The sequence below is a fragment of the Alligator sinensis genome, unplaced genomic scaffold (assembly GCF_000455745.1).
Source record: "Alligator sinensis unplaced genomic scaffold, ASM45574v1 scaffold781_1, whole genome shotgun sequence".
NCBI lineage: Eukaryota > Metazoa > Chordata > Crocodylia > Alligatoridae > Alligator > Alligator sinensis.
The window spans coordinates 1,638,063-1,658,994 of NW_005841845.1; the positions used below are offsets into that span (position 1 = coordinate 1,638,063).

Sequence of the window (20,932 nt, forward strand, 5' to 3'; positions counted from 1 at the left end):
TCGAGCTTTAACCCAGATGAACACAAGCTAAGGGCAGAGGATGGTGGAAAGCAGAAAGCAACATCTGGAGGAGGGATGCAGAGTCCGGCCATCCTGGTAGCGGCAACTTTTTGGAAGTGAAGGGAGCAGTACCTAGGTGGGACCTGGGGGGCTACAAATGAACCCTTCACAAGCCACATGTGGCTTACAGGCTGCCAGTTGGGCAGCCCTGAGTTAACCCATTGGTTATCAGGGGTTGGGAATCAAGGCTCACTTAAGTCCTATGGAGAAAGAGTTAGTCCACTGCAACTCTGCCTTCTACAATTTGTGTTGGAGAACAGGTGTGCAATGATCTGCTTGTGCAATGTGGGGCCTGAAGTTGCTGCCCTCACTTGCATGCAAGTTGGAGTGTAAGACCACATTTGCTTGCACTGATGAGCAAAGAGTTTCTTAGTCAGGAAACGGCGAGTCTGTGGCTTTTTTTTATTGTCATGGTCAGAATGTGCGTTCTCTTCCCTTGAGACTTGCTTCCCCCAATCTTTGGGGAGGCAACAGAAAACTGGCACCGAGCGGCCAAAGAGAAATTATAGCCAGGGCTGGCTGAACAGGGGTATGCATCTAAGCAAGTATATTGCTTGCACTCCCTTGGTAACAAGTGAATGTTGCAGAAGCCCCTGTGATGCTCCCTGCTTTCCATGGTATCAAGGAAGTTTCCTTAAGAACAGGTGTATCCCGGTCTGAGACTTGAGGACAAGCTGAGGGACCGGCTTGGGGGGCTTGGCCGGGTCGGGGGAGAGTTCAAAGCGCAGCAGGGTCAGGGCGAGAGCCACTTTCATCTCGTTCATGGCAAACTGCTGCCCGATGCAGTTCCTGGGGAGAGGCAGGAGAAAGCCAATGAGTATGAGCTGAGCTCTCGCTTTTGGGGGAGCACCGTCCTCCCCAAAGGTCCCCTGGCATTTGACATGCTTTGCCAACAGGTTGTGCTGCCTCGGGGGAGCGGTGTGTGCAGGGATTCATTCCTGTGCTGCATGCACAGTGCCTGTCACGAGGAGCCTCTTTACCGATGGGGGACTTGATACACTGCATGACTTGCTTGTCTTATAGGAAGCACTTCTTTCATTACTGAAGGGCAGCTGCCTCTGGGGAGAAATATGGCAGCTGTTCTTATATCGTGCATAAGATATAGTGCATATAGTGCCTATCTTGCTGGGATACTTTGACCCCAGCTGACTTCCTGCCCCTGGGGCCGGGGGCTGGACTTGATGAGCTTCTGAGGTCCCTTCTAGCCCTAATGTCAATGAAATCTATGAAGATGAGGTGCTTCTCTCTGAAGGAAACTTCAGGGAAACCAATGCAACTATTCCAGCTGGCATTTAAGGCAACAGCTCCCCTCTTGTGAAAAACACTGTGAGAATCCTAATGGCTAAGGGAAAGGTTTTTTTCCCCCCACCCCAACATAGAAATGAAGGGATCCCAGCCCTTCAGGGTGTCCCTGAACTGTTCCCCACCTGGCTCCAGCTGCAAAGGGCAGGAAAGCATACGAGTGCCGCTGGGAGGTGTTCTCCGGTGAAAACCTCATTGGATCAAACACCTGCGAGGAGAGAGGGTTTTTTAAGGGTTGGCTGCAAAGGTTTGCAATCATCAAATAGAGCATGGCTTGGCTTGGCTCCAGCCAGAAATGCACTAGGTTTCTAGATTTATGAAGGGTGCAGGCCACAACATTTCCCCAGCGAGCTTGTGCAGAAGATGCCTGGTCACAGCCAAACACGAGATCTAATTCTGGCAGAGGAGTTACACGGGCATCTGATATGGGGGGCCCCAACATGGCAAATCTGCTAGGACAGCACAATGGGAAGTGGCTGTGATCTCCTTTAAGTGATTGGTTAGCCATGCTCAAAAGGAAAGCTGAAATGTGCTAACTGGAGAGGTGAGCTAAATCTTGCAGAAGGAAAGTGCTGTTTCACAGAGCTTCCTTTTGCAGCTCTCTCTTCCCTGAGCCACCTCCCATTCTCCAAAGTACCCTTTCATTGGGTCTAGAAAACTATTTGAACTGTCTCTCTCCCATTAATCCCACCCACATTGCCAATCAAACGGGAGGAGATGGCCAGTGCAACCAATTTTAAACATCCTCATCGTTCACTGTGCAAGATACAGAATCTTTAGGGCAAGCTCATCCTTTAAAGTTTTACTGCATCTTGCTCTGCACAGATCTCATTTCGAGTCTGAATCAAACACACCCCTGTCCAAATGATTTTTGGTTAGAAGTATTTTGAAGGAAGAAGGTGTCAAAGCTGGTTCCCAGCTATCCTGAAACTCAGTTGTTTTTTTGTCTAAACAGTTGGATCAGCTTTCTCTTACTTTTGTAAAGGTCAAAGTACCTCTGGATCTTTCCACATGCTCCGGTTCCTATGGAGGGCATAAATGCTCACTGAAATCACTAGTCCTGCAAGAGAGAGGCTTGTGAGATCACAGAGCAAACTGCTATTATACAGGACCATGTAATAACGGCTTAGTAACCTCTATTCCTGCCACTGGTGCATCGTTGTGGCTCGCTAGCTTTTACTTTCCGAAGAGGTGAGAGGAAGAAATTTCTCATTAGACTTTCGAGAGAGGCTGTAGAATCTCCATCCTTGGATGTTTTTAAGAGTAGGGTAGAAAAAAACTTGGCTGGGATGGTTGAGTTGGGGATGATCCTGCCTTGAGCAGAGACTTGGACTAAATGACCTCCTGAAGTCCCTTCCAGCCCTACTCTTTTTTTTTTTTTATTTTTTTTTTTGAGTCCACGAAAGCCTACAAGCTTTGCATTGCTGCTTCATGTAGTAGCTCAGGAAGCAATAGAGGTGTTTTAATACTTTTCACTTGCAGGATGGGGCAGATGAAGAAAAAATGTAAGTTTAAACAAATACATTTGAACTGGATTCGGTTTCGAGTCGTGTATCGCTGGTGAAATGGCCAAGGGGAGTGCTGATGGAAGACTTGCTAGAACTGGTGAAACTCCCCATTCGGTGTGTGCGTATGCTCAGCTTCAAAGTCATTTGGGTATGTTAACGTGTCACTTAATTGGTGTGTGAGCATGAGGAACCACAGCAGCCACAGGGAGAGAGGAGGTTTAGGAACACTTCAATGCTTGTGACCTTCCTGACAATTGGTATAATTTTGGAGCCAGATTTTCCTTGATTTGCACAATTATGCACTTGTGTATTCTGCCCTTGAAGATAGAGAGAGGCAATTTGTGACATCATTGTCTTCACTTGTTGCATCTGATTATCCGGAGCTCTTATGTTCACACCTAGCAGCCAATCATTGTGTGGGGGTTGGTCCCTACCGAATTGATCCAAATTCTGTTGAAGTTCACAGGAAGAAGCCTGTTGCCTCTCCATGGGCTTTGGGTCAAGGCCTTTGTTCCAAGTGCATGCTTGACAATGCAATACAGTATAATCCATGAGCAGGTGATTTTTAGCGGAGGCCTGAGTCTCTCTTTCCATAGAGGAGTGGTTAAGAGGTTGGATAAAAGCATCTGAGCATTGGGAAGGACTGCACTTGGAGCCTGGAGGAGCAGATGCAAAGAAAGCCAAGAAACTCATCTGCCCCAGGTAAAACTTTTACTAGTGGAGTTGGAGGAAAGGAAGTTGGCTTCTCTCCCTCGCTGCTGAGTGGGCAGGAGACAACCAGGGAGAGTTAATCAGACATACTAGCTGAAGGGAAACAAAGAGCTGTGATCTACTCTAGGGATGTCCAACTTCTGAGTAGCCTGAGGCCCCAGGCCTGGTGAACACACATGTTGGCCCTGTCCCCCCGCCACACTGTATGGGCCACATTCCCCCATCCCCCCAGCAACATGTTGACCTACACGGCTGTACCAGTGGAGGCCACACCAGGGTAAGCCACACATGAAGCCCATGGGCCACCAGTTGGGTAGCAGTGAATCCGAGAAACCCTGTGGCAACCATAGGTGGGGGATCAAGGACCCAATCTGAGAGTCGCATTGTAAATGATAATGGAGGCATAATGAGACCCTTGAGCACCACAAGCTGCTCTTCCCCTTCAATTGCATAGAAGCACTATGCCATCTCTTTGGACCGAGATGCGTTCAAGGGCAAAGGATCATTTCCATGGGGGTGTTAAGGATGGTGGTGCAAGATAGTTATGCCCCTGAGTGCAAAATGAGCAGACAAACCTTCTGGTAAGCTCCGGCCATCGATAAACGTGATGGGTTTGCTGAGCTGTCGGGCCACCCCAGGGACTGGTGGGTACAAACGCAGGGTCTCCTTGATGCACATGGTGGTATAAGTCATCTTACCAAGGTCCTCCCTGGAAGCAACCACAGGTGGAAACTGCAAATGGGGCAGCACCTTCCTCCACAAAAATACTAGCCAGAAGCATCTGGCCTCTGCCAGTCATACTACACTTTTATCATTTAAAGATGGAGAAAGTGATCCTGGAACCAAAGCTTAATGCTGAGTTATAAGTTATGGGTTTTGTAACCACTTCTGGTACAGATGTCCTGCCAGAACTGCAGGACATTGCTTAGAGTTATAGTGCTATTTAGGCTCAACCTTATCTCCAGACATGTACCCTACTCCCAATCTACATTATTTTGCTGTGACAGAGTCCCAAACACAAGTTCTTCTAGGAATCCATCCTCACACTAGCTACTTCTCTGCTTTACTCTCATGACTGACAGTCAAGATAGGAAGTAGGATATCCAAGAGCAGGAATTCAGGTGCTGGTGGACTTCCTGTGTTCTCAGGTTTTATCTCTGGGGACTTCTGAATATGCTGCATAGGAGAGACAGGCTAAGAGGAAGTTTGCCTACAGCATAAAGGTTTTTAATGTAGATGGTTGATAGACCTGACCACTAGCCTAAGTCTAGGAGAAGCCTTTATGTAGCAGTGTAGACAAACTCTTCATCTCTCAATGCATTTGCTCTCCTAACTGCAAGCTCTCTGGCACTAAAGCCATGCTTGTTTTGTGTTTCTGCAACACAGACCAGGGGTCATTGTGTTATGACTAGGGTTTTTAGGCTCTACCACAATAAAAAAAAAAAACCCCACCTGCTTCACCAGGATGTGTTGAAAGTACTTGAATGAATCTCTAGAAATGCCAGCTCTGATTATTGGGGATTAAATTTTGCAAGAGACTGTTTTGGATTCTTTTCTTCCCCCCATTTATATATCAAACTCTATAGGCCATATGCTGCCTTGTATCCTGATGGCAACTTCAGTGACTTCAAGAGGTTTAAGCTTTCTATCCCAGTGAAGCAGCTGCATTTTAATGAGAGAGAGACAAATTTAATGTCTCCGAGATGAAGAGCCCTTAACCCAAAGTTTGTTTGGATCTGACTCTCAACCTCCTTGGCACTCATGAGTATTGTTATCTCTAAATGAAGAACCTATGAAATAGTCATGATTTTTCCTTCTTAGACAAAATTTACCTTATGTTGCTCATTAGTAGAAAAATGAGCTGGATCTTACCACTGAACTGTGTCCCGGCCGTCCAGAATCTCCTGGATCTCTTCCCTGCATCTTTGCTGGTGCTCTGGGTACAGAGCCATGCAGTATAACACCCAGGAGATCCCACTGGCCGTGGTATCATGACCCTCAAACATGAACGTGTCCACCTCGGCACGTAGGTCCTCATCAGATAATCCAACTCCATTTTCATCCTGAGAAAGAAGGGAGATGAGTTATTGCAAAACGCTGAAAAATGTGCATGCTTTTTTCTGGAGTGAAAAATTCATTAGTGAAGTTAACAGGCCTGACTTCCTATTTCATTTATGTTCAAGCAGCTCTGACAGTGAAGGAGTAAAACCTGATGTATGTGAGGTGAGATCAGGTCAGGTCCATCGGGAACTAAGTCAGGCAACCCCCCTCAAGTATTGGTGTTGAGCTTTGATCCTACTTGGATCCAGCTTAGATTCACTAAGATGTCAGGTGCAAAGCTTGCGAAGAACACTAACTTTAACATGCCAACTTCTTCTCACTACAAGAGTTCTTGCCATGCTTTCTTCTACACCAAGAGTAGCTGTATACTTTGAGCAAGGATTACTTCCATGTTAGATGACAAGATAAAAGAAGAAACAAAATGAGAGAGAAGGGAAGCAAAGGTTCTGGGACAGAGGGTGAGAATACAGAGGGTGCATCTCCTTTGTAAGAGACCCCGCTGCATTGAGAACATAGTGGTAGCTGCCTCTAGCGTATCTGCAGACGTCTCCCAATGGAAGGATGCAATCACCAAGAAATAAAAGGAGCTAAATAATTGATTTAATAGATTTCATAGACATTAGGGCTGGAAGGGACCATGGAAGATTGAGTCCAGCCCCCTGCCTCAGGGGCAGGAAGTCAGCTAGGGTCAAAGAATCCCAGCAAGATAGGCATCGAAATCTTTCTTGAGAGTCCAGAGTAGGTGCTTGCACTGCCTCTGGGGAGGAGTCTATTCCAGGCCTTGGGGGCTCAGATAGTAAAGAAGTTTTTCCTTTATGTCCAGCCTAAAATGGTCTTGGAGGAGTTTGTGACTGTTGGACTTTGTCATCCCCTGGGGCGCTCTGGTAAACAGGTGCTCCCCCCAGATCCTGATGTACATCCCTTACATTGCATACACCAGTCAATGTAATCTCTCCCTATTTTTCCATGGGATATGCCAAAAAGTCTCATTCTTCCTTTGGTGCTCTGATGCCTCTGTTCCCTTAGTGTGTTCCATGACAATAGACTTGTGGGGATGAAGAAACTCATTTTTCCCAAAGCAATTTATCTGCTGAATGCTGCAAGTTGCATGCACCCCTCCAGCTTTGCTTCCTTTCCCTTCCAACCCGCCTATTGGCCAACAATGTGAGGAGGAAAGGATAAGGAAGTTATTGTCAAGAACAGGCAGATGGTTGGTGCTGACATGGAGTAAGACACAAGAATACTTCTTGGCTGCTTATGTATGTATCTTTGATTCCTTACCTTGGCACAGAGAAGAATGTCGAGAAAATCCAAGTGTCTCTTCTTCCTGATCTTTTCAAGTTCTCTCTCATCTTGAAGCATCTTCTTTCTCTCTTTTATTACATTGTCTGCATAAGAGAGAGTACAAAAAGCTGTGACCCGTCCGTCTGTAGGCCAAGCTGTTGCAATTAGTTGCGTGCCTCAGATTCTGATCCAGTGCATTAATCAATTGATTAACACTAATGCATTATTTCCAATCACTCTCCCCTCCTTCCAGTGTGCCAGTCCACAGAGGATGTGAAGCGTTACAAGCCACCAGCTAGTAAGTAGCGGTGTTTAGCATTAAAGTTGGTCCTTTTAGATCTGGAGACCCAATGTAATCACCAAAAGCTTGCTTAAAAATTGTTTTCCAACTATTTAAGTTGGTCTAATAAAAGATATCAGATTCACCCAAAGAACCTTGTCTGCCAATGTAATCACCAGTGTGCCAGTTGAGATTTGTCCGGGGGCACATCCAGGACTCAGTGCTGTGGGCCTAGGAGGCTTGGCATAAGCTTCCTCTGAAGAAGTGCATAGCCTATGGGCGAGCATGAGGCCACCTCCCTCCTGATGCATCAAAGGCATGAGTTGACACGGTCCCCAATCACAGAAGTTTGGCTGTTTCTAGACCAGTTTAATGCCTTCTGGTTCTGGAAGTTCTGCAGTTCAGCATCTGCCATTTCAGTCAAAGTGGCTACCACTCGTGCTGAAATGATACTTTTCATTTCAGGATGACTATTCATAGGGTTTAAAGATGGAAGGGCCCACTGTGATTTAGTCAGACCTTGTCTACCCAAGTCAGAAACCACTGAATTTGGCCCAGTTCCCCCTGTACCTGAGCCCAAATCATTTCTGTTTCACTGAAGCATATCATCCCAAGACTCTGAGATAAAGAATCCACCTCCTTCTCGGGTAACTTGTTCCAGTGGTTAATCACCCTTACTGTGAATATCCATATGCCTACTTCAACTACAAGGCTGTTGAGCAGAAGATAATATCTCTTAGTGGGAGATAAGATTTGCCCTGCTAAAGTACCGCCCCTGCCATAGAGCTGGCAGAACTTTTGAGATGTTTTGATGGTTTACTCTCTTGTGTTCATGAGGATCCAGCTAAACTGCAGGGAGTTTAAGCAACTTGCCTAAATTGGTGGAGTAGAGCAGATGCCAGGGTCAACTCAGATGCGACTCCACTGAACTGGAATGGTGTTCCACCAGGGTTGCATTTGGCCTAAATCTGAATCCTAGTATTTTATCTGACCTAGAAAACTATTTTTCTTTCATTTGGAGAAGGAGGAGAAGCTTCCATTCATAGATTATCTCTTGCAACAGATGAGATCCCTGTGGAACAGTAGTTAATCTCAGAGGCATAGCAAGATCGTTAAGCACCCAGAAAGGGTGGAAATTATGCTGACCAATGGAAAGCAAGGGTCTAGGGGGAGGAGTCTTGCCTGCCCTGGCTCTCCTCACTTAAATGGCAGCTGCTAGTGTTTCTATTGTCTTTTGCAAAGACTCCTGGGAGGAGGGGATCATACTAGCACTCCCTTTAAGTTGGGCCAATTCATTCTCCTCCCCTTCCACCAGGATGAATCGCACCAGATGAGACCTCCTGCAATCAAGAGAAGATGGAAAAGAGGACAACAGTAAATACCTGTATGGAGATGTGCTAGCTTACAAGCCTTGTGCAAGCGGCGTCCCTGGGGACTGAGTTGGTAGAGGAAATCACTTTTAGGCAGGAAAAATTTAATTCTATGGAACACCAGGTAGGTCAGGTCATACACAGCTTTGATGTAATAGTCCAGGTCACTGCAGAACAAGTCAGAATTGGATAATATATCAGCGAGGATAATATGGGCATGGGAAATGGGAACATTTTCATCAGGATTTGAAAGGACCCGATACTAACGTGTTGGTCTGGCAGTTGTTATGATAACTGAAAGCACACTTCATGATGCTGTCCAGGGTCATCAAACTGACGTGTTCAAAAAGCTCCACTGACTTATTCTGTGTGATCAGCTGTTCCCATTTATCCTAGAGGAAGAGACACAGACATGAGGAGTCCTTCTGGAAAGACAATTCCGGAGTAAAGACAACCCATTCAATGGGCTTTTCCTGACTCTCTGATCTGCGTCCTCCCAAGTTCACATCAATAATTTATATGCTGGGATGCAAGGAAAACATCTGATCTAAAAAGTAAAATGCTGACAGGGATCAGTATTGCCTTGTGAAATCAGGTTGTAAAACTATTGATTTACAACTGGAGATGATGTTTGGTCATAGATCAGATCCATGCTTGTAGGCAGACTTCATAGTTTTGGGCCTGAACCAAAACCTAAAAGTAAACTTCCCTAAAAAAAGGGAAAGTCGGAACTGTATCTGGAGACTGACTCAGGCCCGCCCTCCTACTTTTGAGGTTTTTTTCCTGATAAAATGTGGTAATTTCTAAAAGGAAACTGATCCATCCCATTAAATTATGGAAACATGTCCAAATGGGGTGACTAAGAAGGAAAGAGGGGAAACCCATATACACTAATTGATTGTCAGCCTAATGCAATTCAGGTTTTCTGTAGTCTTTACTGCTACAGGTGTACCTAAAACCCAGAAGACTCTGTTGGAAACTTTAATATGCGTACTACCTGTTTGAGTCATCCTAGCAAATTTCATCGTTAACTATAATCAGCCATACTCCTGGCAATGTAAAGGGATATCAAATCCTTCTAGCATGTGACATTTTCTTGCATTCCAGTTGTGCAGAAGAACATGTTTACTCTTTCCTCAGTCTTTTGGTAATGAATGAATTACTTGATTTCTTCATCTCTTGCCAATGTTAGAAACCAATTATTGCAAGTTAAGGTTTTTACTAATTAAATGGCAAGAGAGGACTGTTTGGCTAGAACATACCCACTCTATTCAGTGGAGGATAAATTTTGCCCACAGATTTTATCTTGATCATCATCAGGGGCATGTAAAGTATCAATTTGATGGCTTTTAGTTTAAGAAAATATTTGAGATGGAAGTACTCTCCCCAAAAATTGGTCTAGAAAAAGTTTGTACCATACATTTGTTCTTTAAGAGTGTATATACCTCTTGTTTAATTTTTTTTTCTTTGTCTTCCCTTCTCTACCCTTGTTTCTCAGTCTCCCTGCTTGTGTTTGGCTCTGACTCCCTATATTATCTTCAGTATGGTTTGCTTTCTTACCTTGGGTGCAATATATTCCCCAGATTTCGTTTTCTATGTTCATGTGACAGGTGTCGCTTCTGGGGCCAGGACTTAGGTTGGCCCCCCTTTTTAATTAGGGCAAGCTGTTCTAGTCTCGCCTACCCTGACTTTGCTGGTATAAAAACTGGTGATATAATGTGGATGGCTGCCCATTCTATTGCCTGATGGTAGGGGGTGCTATCCACGGCTCTGAACCTCCCTTAAACCATAGCCAGTGCCTCAGATTGCATCCATACTTATAAGTGCTCCGGCCAGAAGCCAAGTCAGACTGCCCCATGCTAGGCCTTTCACATTCATTCTGCCGCCTCTTTCATACCACCCTTCACTGGGCCTCTACCAACCTGCCCTGTTCCTCTTGAGTGGCCTTCAAGCCATTTGCTTCCATAACACTCTGGGAGATCCTGCCCCCCCCCACCACAACCCTATGGGCGCTTCTTGTAGCGTACTCTGTAGGTGATGGTCCTTACCTAACACTAGGCTGACTTTTGCCACAGGCCCCTCCCTGGGCCCTTGGCTCTTCCTGCCCCCTTCTTTGGTCCAACTTTATGCCCCCTTCTTGGGCGTGGGGTCTTACAACCCCTGGGACTCGTGTGCCTTTCCCTCCCACTGAGGCCCCCTCCTTTCCCATAGACTCATCCTTACCTCCAGGGTATTTTCTGGAGCCGAAGCTCAGCAGGGAGATGTTTCTTCTCTGCTGGCAGATCTCAAACTTCTCCCTCCACCCCAGGGAGCTGAGCATTAAATGGCTGCCCTAATTGGGCACCTGCCATCTCCCTGGTCTAGCTCTTAGTGACAGAGTACTAAAGCTGCTCTGTTACAGCTCATCACTATTGGACTGAAAAATATTATACTCTGATTTTATTCCTATCTATTTTACCAGGTGAAAGACAATACATTGGGTCTACCCTTGGCTGAAGTAAATTGTTGTAGTTCAGCTCATTTGAAAGGAGCTTTGGTGATTTTTTTACACCATATGAGGATCTGGGCCTTTTACTAACATGGTTGTAGTATATTTCTGTGAAAGATGATCTGTGTAACTTCTCATTCCAGTTTCTTCCCATCCTTCTGTCCCAGATCCAGTTACTGTCCTACCTCTGTAGCTGAAATGAATACAACAATGGTGACCATTCCTACCAGCATCACTTTGGTAGAATCTGAAATCAATGACACGTAAGGTTTCAATATGTCATAATGAAATGCTGGAGTCAGCAGCCTCCGATGCTTGAACCACTTTGGCCCACTTAAAATCAATAATCCCTTTCCTGGAGGAAAACAAATAATAAAGAGATGGTCAGATACTTCCCCCAAACTATGAGTTCATCTTATTAATTTTCATAGCATTTGTATCATTATGTCCTTTGGCTCTAGTGACTGGCCAAAATTCAGGGTCTTGTAGGAAGAGAAGTTGGTAATGGAATTGGGTCTCTTTTAATGCTAAGGTATTTAAAAGAATGTAGAAACCCATTTAATTTTCTTTTTTTTCCTCTCTCCTCCTTTTTTGGTTTTCAGGATTTTGATGTTAATGTCCAGAATTTGTATAAATATATCAATAAAGTGCTTTCATGAAGCACTTTGTCAATCTAGGCTCTGAGTCCATCTGACTTTTTTTTTTTTCCAACATGCATCATTTAAGGAAATAATCTTGACACCCAAATAATGCTGCCAGTCACCTCCATTAAACTCCAGGTGGGGTATGGTGTCACCAAGTAGGGAGCTGGAAAACAGTGAGGCTGATTTTATGTAAGAGTGGTGAACATTTGACTTGCCCAAACTTTATCCTGAATTGGTTGTGAAATCTCAGCTATAATCTGCTGTTGGAGCAGGATTCTGGATTAAGGAGGACTGGCCTATTTAATATGTAGTTTTCCAGAGCTTTCCATTGGGAAAAGCTATCTTCTCTGGCTTTTTTTAATAAAGAAGAATCAAATACATAAAACTACAGGACAAGAACATAAAACATGCCATGAGCCAATAACGCAAAAAAAAAAAATTAGGGTCAAAGCTGATGCTTAGGGTTCATGGTTAAAGTCATAGAGTGTTCATAGTCCATCATATATTTGCTGGCTTCACGGTGGGGTGAAGCACGAGTCTACGTACCAATCCAGGGAATGATGAACTTGTAGGCTAGATCAGTCTTTGGATCTGTAAAATTCAACATAAGAGGCAAAAGCACAGTGTTACAGGTTAAAATATATGAACGCCATGAGAGTGACTGACAATCTGGAAATATTTCTGGTGTGCCTTCACTCTTCTAATCATGACAAAGTATTCAGATAACAGAGATGTGTCGTAGCACGTCTAGGTCTGGTATATATCTCTGGTATAGTTTATTTATATCTGGTATATATATCTCTTGTATAAGTAACTCACTAAATCAGGCAAACACCAAAGAACTGAGAGGGTGAGGAAGGATGAGAGGAACACAGTGGAGATGTCATTGCCAGATGAAGACCTTGAGCCAGATCTCTAAAGGCATTAATGTAACATGTCCCAGCTATTTTTTTTAAGAGAAATCTACCAGGATAGTTCTGCTTTTCTGGGATCATGTACTTGCACAATAAAATGCTCAAGTTTTGGGTAGCCAGGGTTCAGAGCATATTTGGGCTATACGGCAAAAATCTCCCCTTTCCTATGCTTCCCCACCCTAAGGGTTCATCTGCACATGCAAATAATGTGACTGAGTAAACTCCAATGCAACTTTCACTGGAGTAAACTAATCTAGGCATCACCATCTACGTGTGTGTTTAATTGAACTAATTTACTCTGCCATCAGCTAGTACCTGTGCCTGATGGAATTATCCAATGGCAGAGTAAATTAGTCTACTTCAGCCTAATGGTGGCGCACGTGTAGATGGTGATGCTTTACTGTGGAGCAAATTAGCTACTCCACAGTAAGGCACATGTGTAGATGCTCCCTAAAAGGAGCAATCTGTAAATATACCAGAAGACAGAAATTCATCGAGGGCAAAGACTATCATTGACAAGGTCTTTGTATAACATTTAACGTAATGGGGACTTGTTCACTACAGCTGTAGAATGGGCTTCATCATTCTCACTGTAGCTTCCAAAACTAGGAAAAGGAGAAGGAGAGAAGGTTTGAAATGCTCACTAGGGGACCATACTATGCTTATCTCAATAACTTTCCTGGGAAACATTTATATTCTATGTTTGGAGTTTCGCCCCTAAGATATTTAGAGAGCTCAGGGTTTGGGAAGGGGCATAATGGAGGGAACAACAGAAATTAATTGAAGAGCCACGTAGGGAGAAGAGTCCTGATTGCTCTCGGTGGAAGTATAATTAGACACTTGTACTGAGGAAGAATCCACTGATAGATTTTTTTTGCCTGAAACAAGATGTGATGTCCTTACCTCGTCGGCTAAACACAGTTTTGGCATAATCGGGATCACTGATTACCAAGGTAGGTATGAACCCCCTAAACCATCTGGTGAAGGCATACGAGTATTTTTCAGACCAAGCCAGCACCTTGCTTAATTCTTCACTTTGAGAGATCTGAAATCAAGGTTGAAAGAGAAAGGAAGAGCTTGGAGCAGAAGGGACATATATAAGAGAGATGGGGTGAAATTCACCCCAACATGGAAAATCCCCACAAGTCCTTCTAGCCCCCTTCACAGAAGGTGAGGAGAAAGTGGAGTGGACTTGCATGGAAGGAATCTGCACCCCCAGTGAGGGATGAGACTCTACGCTGGCTCCAAATTGGCTGGAAGCTGTGGCATACCAGCAGTTCAAAGAGGGCATAAAGCTGCAAGTATTCTCCCAGGACAATTTCCTCCTGGTAGTAAACAAAACACCTTTCTAGCCTTCACCCAGGCTCTCCTGGCTCCTGGTCAGGATGAATATATATCTAGGGCAGTGTTGTGTTCTCATTGTCCTGAAATGGGACAGCTAGAATGGATTGCCCATTTCTAGTTGTCTTGGAATAGGTTACCCAGAGAGGTGGTGGACTCTCCATCCTTGGAGGTTTTGAAGACCTGGCTAGCAAAGCCTTGGCTGGGATGATGTAGTTGAGGCTGGTCCTGCTTGAAGTAGATGTGACCTCCTGAGGTCTCTTCCAGTCCTCACTTTCTATGAGTCTATGTAAACCTGAGGCTACTCTGACTTAAGTCTTGCTCCAAGTCTCCTTTCACCCCCACCCCACCAAACCTTTGACAGTTCTCCACCCATCCCAACCCAGCTGAGTGCAAGGAGTGGACCTGAAAGGCATGCACTTTTAACAAAAGGGAAAGGCTTGTGCCATCACCAAGGCCCTGACCATGGAAAGTATTTAAGCTTGTGTTTAGCTTTTAGCAGCCCTGCTTAAACTGGTAGGACTCTCAGCATTTTTTAAAGGAGCCAAAAACAAGGCCAAGTGTTTCTTCTGCGCTAAACAACATGCCTAAATCTGATGCTAACTGCACAACTGCAAGTTTGGATGAAAGGAAAGTCGTTTCCAGCAGATTCCCTGTGCCTTGTTCCTTCCCCTCTCACAACTGGCTCGTCAGACCTGACCCTCCAGGCATATACAGCTTGTTCCCCACCCTCTCCTTACCTCAGGGTTGTGGCCATATAGCCAGTGTCTGGGCGGGCCTGGGAAGCTCTCAAGAGCTTTGATGAGCTCTTTTTTCTTCCAATACAGCTGAAGCACTTTTAGCAGCACCAAGATGAGGCAAAGCCCTGCACATAGGGATAGGGTGGAAAGGGAAGGTCTCGCTATTTCCTCCAGCATGTATGCCATGGTCCTGCTGGTTCAGGGTCAGCAAAAGGTGTCTTCTTGCTGCCTTTCACGCTGCTGTTGTGTCTGTCCCTAAAGAGAAGGCCTAGTCAACGGTAAGATATTGGCCCTTCCCTTTCATCCGGGGGGAACGGACTCTCATATGCTGGGCAGTCCAGAGGAGATTTATATAGCAGGAAGCACACTCAGCCCAGCAATAAAAAAGCTTGACTCTTCCTGCTTAAGTGCCCAGCTTCCTTATAACCACGTCTCTTCTCCAGCTTTATTCAGAATAGCACAATAAGAAACCTCCTATGTAAAGAGGATTAGGGAGGCTTTTATAAACACTGGTTATTTAGTAACCTTTTGTTGATGAGGCTTTTTTGTGGCTGGGCAGGCAGCGCTAGAGGTAAAGAACTGAACGTGGGAAACCTTTGCTCCAGTCCTGTCCACACTCCATCCCATCGTATGCACCGTTTCAGACTCGAGGCTTATTGATCTACCATGTGAAATGTGTAGGCTATAGTAGGCCTTAAGCTGCTTATTGAAAGGAGATATTTGTATCTGCTTGACTACAGTTTTGCTAGAAGAGGGGAGAAAATGTCACAAGGTACAAAATCATTTTTAGAGACCTTGAGTAAAATGTGTGGGACAAAAACAGGTAAAAGCTACAAGGTTGCCATGAGTACATCTGGTGGTTTGGTGATAGGCATAGCTAATTTGGAACAAAGTCAAACTTATATAGGGAAAAAGAATAACCTTATGACTATTAATCCAGAGAGACACTTACAAGGAGCACTTTTTTAAAAATATTGTTTTACCTTGTGTAGTAATGTATAGTGAATGGAGTATAGCGCATAGTGTTATATTCTATATAGCGTAGTATACGTTAAGCAGTAGAGTACAAAACCCAGGTCCACGTTGGGATTTTTTAAATTCTGTCTTGACCTAAATTTTTGCTGAATTGCTCACTTGCAAGTGTACCTGGTTAGGCTATTTAACAATTTAGCTTGAAACTTCAGTAAGAAGGTCCTTGAGCAACAGAAAGAGAAACATTCTCTCTCCCCTTTAGGAGCAAACAGTGAAATGTGTGTTTTATTCAGTTCATAGATTTTGAGGCCAGAAGAGATTCTGGAAACCTATAAGGCACAGTGCAGTCTGACACCTATTTGAGCCAAATTCAGGCCCAGTGCCCAGTGCCCAGTGCAGGGAGCTGTAAAAACTTAGATGGTGTTCTGCCTTCTTGCCGTGCCATTTATTGTAAGGACTTTGGACTGGGGGAGATCCTGCGTCCCTGCATCCAGACCTCTGTTTCTGCAAGCACTTGTGTGATCTGATTCCCAACACTGCCTTGTCAAGTCCCATCTTTAAAATGACTTTTTTTGCTCTCACTGCTCTGATTGGGAGAGACTTGCAAAATGTCACTTTTCTGATGGTGAGGAACCTTCCTTTCATCTCCAGCATCAATGCACTCATAGCCAGTGCTCACCCACTTGTTCTTGTGCCAACATTGTCCTTGAGCCCAAATAAGACTTGGGTTTCCTGGTGCTTACCCCCACACAAGCCCATTTCAATGAACATTTGTAGTGATACAATACATTCCTTAGCTGGTTAAAAAATGGCGCAGCTATGCTATAGTCATGGGTGGAAGTTTATACTGGTTTATATCTTTTAATGAACCAGAGACTATGGAGGCTATGTAAAAACTCACGCCAAACACCAAATCCTGGAGTTTCCAATGAATCCAGAAAACTGACGTAACCATTGCTAAGCATGGTGACATTTCACCAAGTTGCCTTGTCAGTTGTTGCTTTTCAGTTAGTCAGCATGATGTATTGTAAAACATTTATCCAAGGGTAGAACATTTGTATTAAAGTCCAAAGGAGTTTTACAGGGACACCTCTGAGTGCAATACCCTGCTGAACGCATGCGACTCTGTTAAGATTGTGGGGCAAGAGAGAAATTCTGAGTACCCACAGTGCACTAATGGTTCATTATGGTACACCTGTCCCATACAGTGATTTAATATATTTTATTACAAAACTGCTGCCCTTTTTCCTCTTGCATGGTATCCTCAGTGAGGCATGTGCACACAAGAGATTTGGCAGTCCAAGAAGACCCAGTTCAGCATCGGCATCCTATTTGTATGAGGGCTGAATTTGGCCTAGAGTGCAGGGAACCATGCAGTCTTGAACAGTTTTTCATTTTCTTTTTGGCTTTACTGGTAATAGTAAAATGCTATGAGGCATGAGCATTTCCACAGGGCACAGGACTGAGTGGGGATCATCTTCTCATCCTCACTGAATTCAAAGTCCTGCTATTGCAGATGTTCACTGCACATTGAATCTTTTCCATTGGATAATTGAGATGCATCTCAAAATGACATAGGATTTTTGCCAGCGCTGCTTCTAGTGTCTCTTAATGTTGAGAAATCGAAGAAACCTCCTTTAAACTTTTAGTTCTCTTTGCATATTTGCACTTTTAGGTCCCTCTTGTTTACTACCAAAGCTGTTCATTGGCTTGTTGGTTTGTGGTTAATGAGTGGTACTTAACATAGTTTCAAATCTCCCTGGTGTTAATAATCTATCCCTGTAGGAATGTTGCAGACCTGTAGCTGGCCTGTGTCACCCGTGCTCAGACATGGATATTGGCCAGAGTTGAAACGAATGGTCGCAAGCAGAAGCTCCAGGCCTTTAGCACATTTCAACCTATAAAAAAAATCTGCCTCTGGCTGTCTTTCCATTATTTCCAGCATGTCTTCTTTAAACCAGTGCTCTGCTCCTGCTCTGCCTCTCAGACATGGCATGAGCTTCTCTCTTCTCTTCTTTTAACTTCCTAAAGTAAGCAGACCACTTTTCCTCCCTCTTCTCCACCCAGGGGGCCTTGGCCTGGCAGATCTTTTTCCTGGCCTCCTCCCAGTACCAAGTACCAATCTGGGCCTTCACCTCATCCCTCACATCGCAGCCTGCTGCTGCCTGCCTGTGCAGGGCCTGCAACTTATGGGTCAGGTCCTCATGCTGCCGCCTTTGGAAGAAGGCTCATCATTTGCCAACCTGCTGGAAGAAGACTTTGGTCTTCTCTTTGATGCTGGCCCACCACTGTCTGGTTTGGGTACAGGTCTCTGAGGGTCCTCTACCCTGCATAATGCTCTCTGAAACTGCGCTGAGTCTTTTTCATCTTCTGGCAGGCTGGTATTTAGCTTCCACACCCCTCTGCCCCTTTCCAGCTTGTAACAAGTGGGTGCCTTGGCACCAATCTGATCCTTAGCCCACCAACTTGTCTTAGGGCCAACTACCCACCTTCCTCGTCTGCCACACCTTGGTGTTAATGATTATATGATGTTAAGCAGGTGGGAGGCTGCCCGTTTACTTGCCCTGGTGACAAGGGCCTATGTACCTGGCTCTGACCATCCCTTATTATGTCCCATGCCTCTCAGATCTTCCTCCAATGCCTCGCACTGGGACCCGAGCTCCAGAGTCTCACATGGGACTTTCAGTCCTCTCTGGAGCTTATAGTCGCAGTGCTTTGCAGACGTCCCATGGCCTGACACCTGGCCTACTTATCTGGCTTACCACCTAGCCACTCACTCACTTGGGCTCCCAGCCTGGTTCCCCCTCAGGGCTGGCACCCAGAGTTGAGGGTATTGGAGCCTTTACCAATTCAGGGCCTCAAGCTCCATCCAATCCCAGGGCTCCAACCCCCTCTCAACTCTGGGCACCAGGCCCTATCTCTGGGCTTCAAGTCTGCAGTACAAGGATCAGGGCTCCAACCCCCATCCCCTGTCCTCCCTAGGCATAGTCCCTTATCTCTTTGCACAAGAGTTTCACTAATAGCTCCACAAAGGTTCACAGCCCCACCCTCCTGGAGCCTTGCTCCTGGCTCCAGTGGTCTCAACTGCGAGTCTGGGTGTTGCCTAAGGTCCCTCCACTGGACCTGGTCTCTGACTTGGCACTCACAATGAATCTGGGCTCCCCCTGCTCAGTCTTACTACCCACCAGGGATATGGGGCTGGGGTTAGAAGGCACCCCATACTCACCTTTCACTGGAGAGGCAACTGGCCTGGCAGTTGCAGGAACTAAGCCACCAGACCATCCTTCCCCAGCAGGGTGCAGTTTTCTGTCATACCCAGGACCAGGAAACTCCTGCCACCCCCATAGTTCCTCCCTTACCTCCAAGGTATTCTGAGCAGCAGCTCAGTTGGTGGTGTGTCTCTGGCTGCTGGCAGTAAACTGCTGTATTTGCTGTTCAGGGCCCAGCTCTTACAAAGATCAGCTGGGCCCTGTTCCCAATGAGGCAGCCATGCCTAATTGGAATTGCAGCCAGCTACATTCATGACTACACCCTCTTCAGTAACACAGCTGTGCTTCCATTTTGTGGATTATGAGAAGGCAGTGGCCTGAGAAACAAATAGACATGGATCAGGCTTCCCTTCCCTTCCACTCCTTGCAGAAGAAGACAAAGTATATCAGGGTCTTAATGTTTTGTGAGGGTTGGCTCCTGCTGCCCCTCCATCCTCACTCTCCCAGGGTAGGGAAGGCATGGGGGCTGCAGTGCAGTGGCAGGGTGGACCACTGGGGGTAGCAGTCCCCCTGGGGCTGATCCAAGGACCTTGCATAGGGAAGGACAGTGGGGAGGGAAGGTAGGCAATGAGCCAGAGCCTGAGCACCCTCTTCCTACCTGCTTTCCCTGGCAGGCCCCCTCAAGCAACATGGTGGGGGTGGCGAGGTGGACCTCAGCAGCATCCATCATTACAGTGGCTGTTGAAGAAGACAGCATCCATGAGACAGGGAGGGTGGAGGGGAGGGGAACTTCATGGGGCTCCCCCCTGGGCCTGCCAACTCTCACTGGCATCTCTAGGCTGGTCAGACCTCTGGGTCTTGCTTGGCAGGGTTCAGCCAAACCTCTGAGAGGAGGAAGACCACTGCCCCCAAGCCCCTCACCCAGCAAGGGGAGAGGCTTTTCTGGAATGGAGGGGTGACACAGGAAGGAGACAGAGCTGCTTTGCCTGAACACAGTCAGGGGGACCATTGGCCCACAGAAGGTCCTCCCCAACCTGACCACAATTGCCACATTGATTGGAGGAAGAGAACAAAAGGCAAGGTAGCCACTTTACCTGAACACCACCAGGGGGACTGCTGGCCTGCAAAAGGGCATCCCTGAAAAGGGATTACCATGTCAATTGGAGGAGAAGTGCAAAAGGGTTCAAGGCACAGCCTGGGAGCATGGGAGTGAACACCAGGATGGTCAGGCTGGATGGAAGAACTGGCCCCAGACTGGAGTCTCCCACTGCCAATTGCCCACCCTACCCTCCCTAAAGGGTTGGGGACCACACACAGGTCAGTCCCCTAGGTGGCTCAGAAATGTCCCTGTACTCAAGGAGAGGAAGGGAGCAGGAAGAACCAGGGAAAGCAGGAACAGGCAAGAAAACAGGCACCAGACTGGGATCTCCCACCCCAAAATCTCCACCTTCCCCTCTTGCCTGGTGGGAGAGGGGGGAGATGGGAAGGGTGACACTCATGTGGGGAGCATCTGGCTGTTCTAACCTTTCCATTTGCCATCGCCCAAGTTGACCGGCTCCTGGCATGTGACTTGGCCTTGTGGAGGGCCCTGGGGAGGGTAGCCAGCAGGTGGGTAGGGTCTAGCACTTCTCCCCTTCCTTGTCCAAGGCAACCTGGAACCCCAGCATGGGGCTCTGGTGTCCAGGTAGACCGACCCTTGCCCAGAGCAACTCTGATTAAGCTGCCCTCTGACTTTCATAGATGTTAGGGTTGGAAGGGACCTCAATAGATCATCAAGTCTGACCCTCTGCATAGGCAGGAAAGAGTTCTGGGTCTAGATAACCCCAGCTAGATGCATATCTAACCAACTCTTGAAGACCCCCAGGGTAGGGGAGAGAACCACCTCCCTTGGGAGCCTGTTCCAGACCTTGGCCACTCGAACTGTGAAGAAGTTCTTCCTAATGTCCAGTCTAAATCTGCTCTCTGCTAGCTTGTGGCCATTATTTCTTGTAACCCCCGGGGGCGCCTTGGTGAATAAAACCTCACCAATTCCCTTCTGTGCCCCCGTG

The 20,932-nt window shown here is 46.2% G+C and overlaps 1 protein-coding gene across 1 annotated transcript; it reads right to left on the reverse strand.

Annotated features, from left to right (window-relative positions):
- Positions 1 to 442: 442 nt before the first annotated feature.
- Positions 443 to 15,184, reverse strand: LOC102369345 (cytochrome P450 4B1-like). Its single transcript, XM_014521228.2, has 12 exons — positions 14,704 to 15,184; positions 13,526 to 13,667; positions 12,255 to 12,299; positions 11,292 to 11,419; positions 8,844 to 8,968; positions 8,589 to 8,743; positions 6,924 to 7,030; positions 5,454 to 5,644; positions 4,157 to 4,290; positions 2,358 to 2,422; positions 1,488 to 1,570; positions 443 to 849 (listed from the first exon to the last, which is right to left on the reverse strand). Exons 1-12 carry the CDS (start codon positions 14,887 to 14,889, stop codon positions 681 to 683), a joined length of 1,530 nt encoding a protein of 509 aa, XP_014376714.1. The 5' UTR covers positions 14,890 to 15,184; the 3' UTR covers positions 443 to 680.
- Positions 15,185 to 20,932: the final 5,748 nt, after the last annotated feature.

Coding starts and splice junctions, on each gene's coding strand:
- LOC102369345 (XM_014521228.2), bottom strand. CDS start 14,889: ATGGCATACATGCTGGAGGAAATAGCGAGACCTTCCCTTTCCACCCTA. Junction 8,744..8,843: donor AACAACTGCCAGACCAACAC/GTTAGTATCGGG, acceptor CTTGTTCTGCAG/TGACCTGGACTATTACATCA. Junction 850..1,487: donor CCCTTTGCAGCTGGAGCCAG/GTGGGGAACAGT, acceptor GCCTCTCCCCAG/GAACTGCATCGGGCAGCAGT.